Source organism: Cheilinus undulatus, linkage group 2 (genome assembly GCF_018320785.1).
Source record: "Cheilinus undulatus linkage group 2, ASM1832078v1, whole genome shotgun sequence".
Lineage (NCBI taxonomy): Eukaryota > Metazoa > Chordata > Actinopteri > Labriformes > Labridae > Cheilinus > Cheilinus undulatus.
In genome coordinates, this window is record NC_054866.1 from 38,842,434 (window position 1) to 38,854,788 (window position 12,355).

The 12,355-nt window shown below is 40.6% G+C and overlaps 1 protein-coding gene across 1 annotated transcript in view; it reads right to left on the reverse strand.

The window, feature by feature from the left end:
• Window positions 1-12,167, reverse strand: part of traf4a (tnf receptor-associated factor 4a) — a 59,218-nt gene extending 47,051 nt beyond the window's left edge. Inside the window, exon 1 of the mRNA XM_041810056.1 lies at window positions 11,645-12,167. Coding sequence (XP_041665990.1) covers window positions 11,645-11,787 — 143 coding nt within the window. The 5' untranslated portion in view covers window positions 11,788-12,167. The remainder of the gene's footprint in view (window positions 1-11,644) is intronic.
• Window positions 12,168-12,355: the final 188 nt, after the last annotated feature.

The window sequence follows — 12,355 nt, forward strand, 5'->3', positions numbered from 1 at the left end:
GATGCTTTGCAGCAGCTGACCCTGGAAGACTTTTAAGGGAGAGGATAAAATGATTGTGGCAAAATATAGGAAAACATCCAAAGGGGTGAATACTTTTTATAGGCACTGAAGTTGGCTACTGTAATTGGCCATCCACAATCTCCACATAGTCCATCCACTCAGTGTTCTGTCCACACCATGTACTCCAGAGCAAACTGCTCCCTTTCCTGTATCTTTGGGTTTCAATTGTACTCACTGTGGCCTGTCTCTGACACATGCCAAAGGCACCACTATGTAAAACTTTGAGATATGAGCCATTTTGAGTGAAGCTCACTGCAGCCAGTGTCATTATGCACAGAGGCGACTGATCAAAACAAAAAGATAGATATGGAGATGCACAGAGCATCCACTCAATTTCAAAATAAAACAAAAAATACAGATTGTTGTTTGTTTTGGACTGCTGACTTCTCAGTTCCACTTCAGAGGTGGACTCAGTGGGCGATGGTGCACGCTGTGGACTTGGACCCTGCGGGAATTATGGGTCAGTCCATAATCTCCAATAATCATCTATTTGATCTACACTGGTAGGTGTTCTTCCTGCTGGCCCATGGGCTTGCTGCCCTATTTACTAGCAGCAGAGTCATCTGCTGGGGACCACCACTCGTTGATGCTTCCCTCACAGGACATCTCCTGGTGGCAGGGCAGTGCACAGAGACTTCTACCTGACACAGCCTATAGCTAGCAGAGTGTGCTCGCTCCCCAAGTCTGGTTCCACCATATATTATTGTTCTGATGTACAAAGTTCTTTTCACTTTATTGCCATCTGGAATTATAACAGCAATATAGACTTGAAATTCTGATTTATGAAGCCTGAGTAAGGCCAACAGTTAAACTGTATAAATCCAACATAAGAGGCGACTCATAAGGAAGTGGTATTGATTTTTCTGCCACTGAAGTGCTCACATATTGAAATAAAACAAGCAGCTGCTGGTGGACTGAGAGTAAAAAAGGCAGAAGGCCTTCGGCTGTAGTATTTAAAACATTGTTGCATGGAGGCATTCAGACTGTTAAAGCGTGGGAGAGAATGCAGAAAAGCTGAGTATCACCTACATCAATGAGGAGCGAAAAAACAGCACTGCATACACAGGATGTGTCAAAGTTAAAATGGACCACGGTCCATTCCTAAAAAAAAAAACACTCCCCTGGCTTGTGGACAGTGAATAATGGAGCTGTGAAAAACTCTCACATTAGCCCACTTTGGAGTTCCTCGTGACTCTGGGGAAGTCAGCAGTTGTAGCAGCGCTACACAACTGCGTGGAGGCCTGTAGGAGGACGATGCTCCCGAGCCGAACAAACCAATTACACCCCTGTCAGGGCCGAGGCACTGCACTGCATCATCCCACAGACACCACTGTCACACTGCGCGCATTAAACCGGCTCTCTAAGCCTTGCACTGATGAGCCACGAGGCCCCGGCATGTGTGGCCCCGCCGTCAGCCCTACCATTAAGCACTGATTGTCCTTTATTAAGGAGGGCAGTGTTGTTAAAACAAAAGGCCTGCCCCAGTCAGCACACTCTGGATCGCTGGAGCATGTGACTCATATTTGATTGCAGGGAGGCTGATGGCTCGACTGCTCTCACCCCATGACGCTCCCTCTGAGCTGGGGCAGCCTCTAGGACTCTGAGGAGCATTTACACATTCCTCCCAAGGCGGAAACACGGACCATTAGCATCACATGCTAACACAGAGGAGGCTCACACACAAGCTCTTTTCAGCATGCAGACATGGTAAAGTTAAAACAGTTCATGGGTTTCCTCAAAGCGCCCCTAAGGGTGCTTTTTAAACAGTCTTTTAAGTTGGACTAAAAGATTAATCCTTTAAATTAATCACTTTAAACACTTCAGTAAGGATGCATCAATGTCCCACTATTCAATTTAAAATCCAATACTGACTCATTTTTCACAAATAAATGGTGACGTACTATTATTTTAAGATTAGTTTTTGGCTTTTATGCCTCCATTGTAGATAGGCCAGAGAGAGAGTGGGGAATGGCATGCAGAAAAGGAGCCACAAGCCAGATCTGAACCCCGTCAGCCCATGTCAAGGCCTCTGAACATAGAGCACATGGACATGAGCGCTAGGCTACTCCTGCTGCTGCCTTTTCAAACAGCAGTAAAAAACATTTTGGCCTCACTTGTCCAAAAGTCTAAAGCTGAAGCATTACCACTTAAGTCACTTTTTATCAAGAAGTCATGTTTTGTTTTATTGTTAACTATAAAACTTCAAAATTGAACATATTGCTTCGATTTATAAAGAAAATAAGAAAATATTTTGCAGTGTTATTGCCATTAAACTGGAACAAAAGAATAAAATTTATATCAGTACATCCCTAAATTTCAGCATTGATTACCAGTATAAAAACTCAAATGTATGGTTTATAACACACTATAAGGTTAATACACTATTATGTTAGTGCATTTTATAAAAGCTAAGCCCCCCATGACCCAAAAAAGAAAGAATGATACTTTGCTGTCAAAAAGCTACATACATTTTTATTGTGTCATTAGAAAGACCCTAAGAAAATAGGTCCAAACACATTCTTTAAACAAAAGATCTTTGTATACTATTTAACAATGTTTAGTTATGATTTTAGTTTATATGTGCAAATCTAGTTGATAACCTCGGAGCAGACAAGCCTTGAGACCACTGGTTTCCCCCCAAGGGGGTCATGGACCCCAAGTTGGGAACCAATATGCTAGTATTAGTATGTAGACATAAGTCTTCAAAGTTTTCCCCCAGCACTTAACAAGATGCTAACATGAGAAGCTTAGCGGCTAGCATGTTGTAGTAACAGCATGGTATCAAAGTTTTTTAACAAGAAAATGAAAATACAGTTGTATGTAGGCTACTGAGGGTTCTACTCACATAAAACTACTCAACCGAAGCGAGAAGTAACCACATTAAGCACAATATTAATCTGCAAAGAGGAACAAATGCTGGCAGAGCTAGCTGCTAACATTAGCCACGTTTGACTCAGCATACAAGGCTCACATGATACCCACTGGAACAATGACCCTGTGATGAACTTGACTGTTTTCTGAGCATTTTCTTCTCTTGAAACTAGTCAGTTAGGTGTAATCTAAATTTTGCAGTCTGCAAAATAGGGAAATAGATGCCTGGGAACATCCTAAGGTACATATCAGGATAATGTTAACTTCATACAATCTTGTAGTGATCCGTCCTGATGTTTTATTTACAACAGACAATTGAATATCCCTAAATAGGTATAAGAGATTTGATGTCCTGAGGCTAGACCGGCTGATTAAGATCTGTATTGCTGCTTTCTATTCATTCATAAAGACAGTGTCAGAGATTAAAACCCTTCATTGATGTCTTGTAGGATTTAGATGTACAGGTTTTGTGATTGAAATTGTATTGATTGACTTATTAACACTGAAATTTTCAGTTTAATGATAAAATATGAGAACTGACACGGTATCACCCACGAGTCACATTGAGAGTTACATTTGTTGACAAGTATTACATCTGCTTTAAGTGTTACATAAACCATCTATTAGCTGTTTACACTTATGACTACACTTTCAATGGGTAAAGTTGAAGTAAGGTGATGAAGGTTATGTAATATTTGACTTCAGTGACAGCTACTTCCTTGAGAAGCAATGATTAACACTGAAATGATGCCATGCAGCAGCATTCCTGCGCTGCTTGTTGCAACAGAGCAGTGGGTCTGTGGAGGCGGCGAGGAGTCCGTCAGTGTGAAAGTGGGCAAGCAGGCCTGGTCGGGATGTTACACAGCGTCCAGTAATTACAGGAAAGAGATCTGGCTGGTTGCACAATGGGAGTGAAGCATTAGCTAACTACTGTCTGTCAGCCTCAATAAACTCCAACGGCCCTCACAAAAGATGCGTGCGCTTGACGGCCAAGAGAGCCGAGGACGGCCTGAAGTGGCACACGCTGTTCATTAAAGAGGTGAAGAATCTGCAGCCTTGCTCTGGCTCTGTTTATTATTACTGAGTGATCTGCTGTTGATAGAAACGTCTATTCAAGCTTTGGTCTGAGAAGTGGACCAGAAAATCTCAGGGACTTCAGAATTACTTCAAAATTTAACACTTTCTCACCAAAAGCTGATTAAAAATTAACTAAATTATCACCACATACCACTTTTTAACAAGGCAGTCACATGAAAAGTTTACAAGTTGGAACTAATGTCATTATTACACTTCATTTAATACTTTATACACTCATAAAGGCTATTAAAAGAACCGTTTAGCTGCCAGGTTGTAAAGAATCTCATTGTTAAAATGTTATCACTTCCAATCTAGTGATAATGCTAGCTAATGATGACTCCAAAGCTAGGCTTGATGTGGGATCTAAAGCTCCTGTCTGCAGTTTAAAGTTACATATCATCACATCTGCAAACATGAACGATGAAGGGTTCAACTGAAATGGTATGACTGTCAGTGTTTAGTCATAAATGTCTTTAAAGCTACTACGAGGATGTTTTCACAGGTTATTAAACAGTCTTAAATTGATACTTATGTCTCCTTATGGCTTATTAAAGCAAAAGAGACACTAGACAGATCATTTCTTTATTTATAGTTTTTTAAATGTCTGATATTTCTGCCAGAGGGTAGGGGCCACACTGCAAAGACAGCTTTCTTCTAACCATTTTCCATGGTAGAGATTTTTAATAAGTAATATATTTGACTGTTAAAAGGATGCAGGGTAAGGCAAAAAGGAAACATTATCAGCCAACCTCATCATGGTTTGGCTAGCTAAGCTGACCAGGGATCTCTGAGTAAAACTAACCGTAACTCTAATACATTTATTCCTTCTGCTATCAGATTACCAAACTCAGATAGAAGCTATTTCAACTGATATTTTGAACTATTGGGACTTATTTCTGCCAATTTATGATATTAATGAATGTTCTTATGTAACTATCATGACCCTTGTGGTCCTTCACTGACCTCTACTTGTTGATTTGTCAGTGCTGACATGATTCAGTCGAATGTTAATTACCATGGATATGGGTGAGCTGCAAATGGATTGCCTCTTTGGGATCAATACAGTTGTCTGAATTTGAATCTGAGATTGCTTTATCAAAACAGTTATTGTACAATTGTATTGCAATGTATTGGTTGTAACACATTTGACAATACTGTTATCAAGGATCACATGTGGCGTATACCATGGCATGGTTATGGCTATAATAGCCTATCATGCCACATCATTCTTATGATGTGGCATGGTTATGGCTATTGTATCATATATTGTTTTGTATGGCATGTTTATGAGTTCCATATCACATTTTTTCATACTGAATCTTATTGTATGATACCACATGGCATGGTTAAAGCTGATGTTTTGCATACTGTTGTATCATATTGTATCGTATCATAACATAGTTCATGGTAATGTCTATCATATAATACTGTATTTTATCGTGGCATGGCATGGCAGGGCGTGGTGAGTTACCCTGACATTTCCACCCCTAGTAGTTATGGTAATAAGCTGTAAATAAGCAGATGCTGATCCAGATAGTCTGCAGTAGTCAAAGGTTAAAAGTACATTCACACAATCTGGCAGCTCATAAGTTAGTGTTTAACAGATTGTATGACTCATCTGTTATGAAAAGCCTAATTAAATCATAAATTAAGTATCTATGAACACATTTCTCCAAAGTCATATCTACCTCATGAAAGGTGCCTCATAAAGAACTGCTGTGTCAAGGATTCCTTTGCAAAGGTGAACAGCTGTTACAGATGTTGCTCCATGTTGGTCTGACAGGGAGGATTCTGTGCATATCTACACTCACATCTCCACCAAACAGAAACAGGAGGACTTACACATCAAAAACTTTGGGGAGTTATGAAACTTTCATCAGAATTCAGTCTGTGGGAGTAAGAACAGGAGCATAAACCGGAGGATGAGGACGGAGGCGGGATGATGCAGACAAAGCGTCGGGACAAACTCATTGATCAGCAGCGAATGAGCACTGGTTCCTCCCTCGCTCTCTTTGTTCATCACAGCTTCTGCTTCTCAACCAGATGTAATTTGCTTCTGCTGTTTAGTAAGCCAGAGAGAGGAGGCTTCCTGATGACTCAAGGTGCAAAAACGAGGAGCTCACGACAAAGTTGTTTATGAATTCAGAGCACAGAGTCACATCTCCAGCTCCTTTCCTGTCAACTAGCAGCCAGTTTTATCCTGACAGAAAGAGGTTAAGGAAAGTTGATAAAGGATATTTCACATTTAGATGAGATATTACTTTCTCCTAAAAGCTGCTGTTGTTTCTAAATACATTTTATTTGCTTACGAGTCTCCCCTCGGGGCGTTTTCTAGTTTCATCAAGAAAACCAAAGACATTTTATGATCTTTTTCAGCGCCTGTGTCAGTGAAATAAAAGCTTCAAACTGGAATCTAACTGCAGACCAGACCCATTCACAAGGCATTGCTGGAAAAATACAGCACACAGAAACCACCACAGTTTTATGAGCTGTAAAATCGTTAAAATGCTATATTTAACTATATCTGAAGCTTTAAGGCTTTATGTTCTCCCCATGGTGTCAGAGACTTGTTATGTCTTTCTTTGCTTATCTTTTTAAATACTTCACTCAAGCTCTGATTAACATACATGTCAGCACTGCTCCTTTCCTGCAGCAGGTCGATGTGACTCAACACTTGGCCAAACAAAAGCGAAGGAATGCATATAAATGCATGAATGAAGTTAGTTTCATGCGCACATCTCTGTCCTGCCAGCAGAACAATCCATGCACTCACATAAACCAGAGACAAGGAAACGCTTCGCAATCAAAACAACAAAAACCTCCATGAATTAAGCAGGGCCTTCAAAGTGAAGCAATCATCTTCAATTCATCAGAAATAGGAGGACAGAGGATGGTAACTGATTCAAGGAGATAAAATCAAGCACCATACCATTTCTTAAGCACTTACTAAAACTTGAAGATATACAAGTTTAGAACTGCAATAGCAAAGGGCAAATATCTTGGCGTTTAAGAGGCTGGAAATATTTATTTTTGCAGGAAGAATGACACACTCAAGGCCGCCCATGGGGGGGGGGGGGGGGGTGTTCTGGGGCCCAGCCAAACTGGGGGACCTTGGACATCAGCAAAGTCACAGTCCATAGTAAAGTTAAATGTGATGACCATATTTCAATTTTAACCTGAATAATAACCACTCATATCAAACCAACAAAAAATGAATTCAATTTATCTGTGCTGGAATACAATATAGCAATTAACAAAACGTAAACTCCTTATCTTTAAACAGAAGTACCTTTGTAATATGTAATATTAATGTAGATGGCCACACAGATCAAACAATTTAGGAAAGTAATGTTAGACTTCATAGCTAAGCCATGATATGAAAAAGCATCAGGATGCCAGAAAATAAAGCAAAGACAAAAGAGACAATGGAAAATAACAGTCACACATGGAAAATAATTGAATTATCGTAAAAAAGAGACAAAAGAATCTGTTAAATGTGGTAAAAATGGGTTAAAAGGGACAAAAAATGAGTAAAAAGTAGTAAGTGGGATGAATGGTCAAAAACGCCACCTGTGAAGGGCAGAAAAAAATGAGTTAAAAGTAGAAAAAGAAGAAGTAGCAACAAGTGGCCAAAATAGTGGCAAAAATGGTGAAATGTTCAAAAGTGGCAAAATGGGGTTCAAATTGGCAAAGAGAAGTGGCCAAAAAATTTTTTTGATCACACAATAGCTTTTGCCACATGAATACATTTTGTAGGTCATAATAAATACATACCAGTTTCAAGTAACGGTTATCAGTATCACAAACTACAAATCCTCAGTATAGGCTCTGAAAAACCAACATTAGTCAACCGTTAAATTGTATGTAATCAGCATCTGCACACTCTGCATCCACTCGTACATCCCTTTGAAAATGCATTGGTGGAGGTTCCAAGTCTCGTGTTAAAAATAAAGCGTTGTATGCGGTTGATTCAGTGTTTTCTATCAGCCTCTTGCTACCGATATATAAACCTGTACATCTGCACTCTAAGAGGATTGCTGTGATACACTACCTCATCAAAAATAAGACTTCACACACTCATCTAACCTGTTATTATAACTGAATACCAAGGGAAACATGTCAAAAGGCTAGTGATGCTATCTGAGCGTCTTTATATAACGTACTGCTGATAAATACGAGCAAAAAAGCAGGCATACAGGGCTTAACAAATTTATTAGACCACCTGTCATATTTGTCTCAAAGACCATCCAGCATCATGAAGTGCTTTAATGTGGACTCTTTCATTTTCAGTCAGCTCTCCAGGTTTTACCATTTTGAACAGGAATGAGGAATTTCAAACTGAATTCACCCAAATTTGAGCTGGCTCACTGGGCGTCTCTGAGAAGTCATAAAATGAATCAAGCATAACATTCAACCACTAAAAATAATTTTTCTGTTCAGGAATGCAAGTAGATAACTATAATTTGACATATTCATCAAGAAATATTAATGTGCTTTACTATTTTTTCAGTTTTTTGTAAATCAATTTGAAAATTCATGGATAACAATAATAATTATATTTTAGCATTAAAAATATCATTTGGGTTAAAGAGCTTCTACATATTGGTGTATTAGCCATTGCAGAAACATAAAAAATGATTTTGGTAATTACCAATACTGTTAATTTAGGGCAGCTGTGGCATAAACCTTACTTTGGTTAGGGTTAGGGTGGTCTAATAAATTTGTTAAGCACTGTACATAAAAATTTTGCATTCAGTAAGAGGCAGAGCAGGACAGAACAGCCATCTCCACCACCCAAATACAGCTTCATTTAGGGGGCAACACTCATAATCCATTTTAAATTTACTGTATGCTTCATTTGCTGAAACAGTTGGTTTTCCTTTTCTCAAAAGTGCATGGAATGCCGTTTTTTATTTGAATTGCTTTGAGATTTAGACAACAGCTGCAAAGACCAATGGATTTATTGATTAGTGTTCAACCACGACTTAATGGGTTTTGGGCTATACTTGAAAAACCTAGCTTTACCAGATCCTGATTCCTACATGAGAATAGTCCCATTTTCTTTATTTGTTCTAACCAGTAAACTAATTATCTTGGGTTCTGGATAAAACAAGACATCTGAGGACCTTATCGGGATTTTAGAATTATTGATATCAATTATTAAACATTTTCAGTCAATTCAAAGACCAAACAACTCATCCTTTTGAGTGAAGATTAATCGACAGATTATCCATCTGAGGTAATATGCCTTATCAGCAGTTGCAGCTCTGGTTTGATAGCCAGACGTCTCTATAGGTTCACGGACAACATAGAGTTGTATTGATATAACACAACAGAAAAGCAGTCGGAGAATGATAATTACAATAGGTTTTTTTTTGTATTGTGTAAAAGAAAAAAAGGACCAACTCCTTCTTCACCCAAAGGTCACAATCTGCTCTCTTCATGAGCATTTTTATCAGACTGAACAAGAACAACAGCTCTCAACTGCAGATCTCTGGCTTCCTGATGAACAAGATGTGACTTTACTTTCCTCCAGACTTCTAAATCTTGCTAAATCAAACTAACCATGAACACCATCATTCTATATGGAAAAATGACTTCTACCATCACCAAACATCCGGTCTACTCAATCTAACAGAAGCTTACTTTAAGGGTTTGTAACACAAAGGTGACAAAACAAGAGATAAAGACATCACAAGACTTCCTCTTTGGTGTCAGATAATAAGAGTCTCTCTGAGGATAGCTCAGTCCACCTTAAGATAAAACAAAGACCGTCTTTCTAAGAGCCTAAACACAGACTGCAGTGTTCAGCAGATTGTAAGACGATGAGATGGAGGTGGAGGTGCTGGAGGGTAGGAGGGGGGTCGGTTCAGACTCATCATCCCAAACCCTGAGACCCATACAGACTCGGTCAACCCTAGGGGTAAAAACACAGACAGGATGGGGAGGCAGGGGCTTGACCCTCACCAACAACATGAAAGAATTTAACACCAAATCCTAGGGCTGGATGAGAAATCACTATTCTGTTGTTGATGCAATGGAAGCGAGCAAAGGTATGAATGAAATCAATTAAGTTACTGATGTAAGTGAGCAATGCTTTCACACACAGCAGCATGAGTGCTTTTTAACTGCTGAACAGTCTTGGATATAAAGCCACTGTTTTGATGCAGTCTGAAAAACTCAACTGCATGCTTTAACTATTTCTAGGGACAGGGATCCCCAGCCTCTGGCACTGTTATTTTGGAGGTTTTGGGCTGAAAAGTTTGGGCAACCCTGCTAGAAGCTTCCCTTAGACTAATTCGGTAGCAAAAACTAAGATGTTTAGGATTTACGACGCTGAATCAAGCTTCACAGTCAGGGCCTTTCTGTGCAGAGTTTGCATGTTCTTCCCGTGCACACGTGTGCTCTCTCTGAGTACGCCCGCTCCTCCTCACCACCAAATTCTTGCTTGTTAGGCTAATTGGTGGCTCTGAATTGCTCGTAGGTGTGAGTGTGAGGGTGTCTGGTTGTTTGTCTCTATATGTCAGCACTGTGATTGAGAGACCAGTCCAGGGTGTGCCCCACCTCTTGCCCAGTGAAAGCTGGGATAGGCTCCAGCCCTCGGCGACCCTGAATCAAGAGAAATAACTGTTGCGGCACATGTGTGACTGTTGTCCTCGATGCTGACAACTCGGGTAGGGGTCCTTTTTCCTCTTGACGTTACCATGCTTTCTCTCTAACCCCAGTTTTTGACTCTGTCAACCACTCTACCTGAAGACAAGACATAGAGCCCTATAATAAATCTAAAAATAAGAGATTATGTTGCATATAGCCACAGCTAAAAATGTTTCTTTTTGTTAGTATTGCACTTCATACAGTCATCTCAACACTGAACATTGTTTTTGCAGATCACAATAAATATAGTATGATCACCATGCCAGTTCTGATCATTAAGAATGCATGATATTAGGAGTATAACACCAAAAGAAGTGATAAAAACATCACTTTCAACATCTGTATTGGCCCTCATTTTCATTATTTGCATCTTTATTAATTGCCCATACCTAAGCCTACCTCAACTCAATTGCATCTACTTGGGATCTGTGTTTTTCATATTGAAAAATATATTGCAATGCCCCTTATGTCTGTTTTGTCTTTCCTAACTAAATCCCCTTCATCTCAAAATTAAAGCAAAATTTAGGGCAAAAATCAGCAAAGGAACACAATCCTGTTAATTTGCATCACTGCAGGCCTAATTTCCAGACTAATAGACACCTATCCTATTAACACCTGCATGGCTGATCACAACAACAAAAGATCCTTAGTCATTGTGTTGACACAGAGGCTCACAATGCTCAAGATCCATCCACAGAGGAGAAACAACACCTGCAACTCCGAGGAGGGGAATCCAGCCATGCAGGCGTTGTTTACCAGGGCCCATGCACTGTCATGGTCATTGTGTGGCTGCGAGAAACTCTAAGTTAGGGTAAAAATAACCTGCTGTGGAAAGGTGAGGAGGACACACCTACATGCACATCCTTTATTTACTGTTGCTCGACCGAAACTAGACAAGGCTGCACCGTGCAGTCTCTGGTATCGCCTGCAGAGGAACTGTGGATTATGTCATTCAATAAATGGACATGCATTGTGATCGTACCTTAGAAATTCTTGCAGACAGGTGTCACAGAAGCGATGTCCACAGGTAGAGACTTGGACAGGCTCCCGCATCGCCTTGCTGCAGAGCGGACACTGGAAGCGCCTCTTTGGCTTCTCCAGAAACTTGTAATCAAAGCCGGGCATCGCTGCAGCTTCCGTCGGTCAGTCTTTATCAGGTTAAAGGTACAAATGTCCACTGATGTCTCCCCCTCCCCCTGAAAACGGGGCTATTTATTAGCTGCACTGCCGTTTTAAGCCGATGAGGGGTTCATATCACGTCCCTTCCTTCCGCCACCGCCGACAGATCGGGATTTAATAAAGGAGACGCGTCCTCCTCCTCCTCCTTTTCCCCCAGTTTCTCCTCCTCCTCCTGTAGCCCGGAGAATGACGGCAACAAAGGAGCGACTCTGTCCAGGAAAGGCTGCAGAAATGCGCACAGATTCCTCCTCACCGTCTCTGTGTATGTGCAGGTTTACAGCGCAGAGGTGACGGAGGCCGTGTGTGGCCCTCTCCTCCTCGGTGGATGCAGTACTGACACACTGAGCACAATGCACAACCCCTCCGTCTGTTTAGGTGCTCCGAGTCCCGCCTCCTCCCTCTGTGCAGGAGGAGTCAAGAAGCTGAGACGATCACATTCACCAATTCATCCCTTGTTTCATCTCGATTTATGGGCTTTTTACTGGCCGTTTTGGCCTTCTTTTGTCTGCAGAGG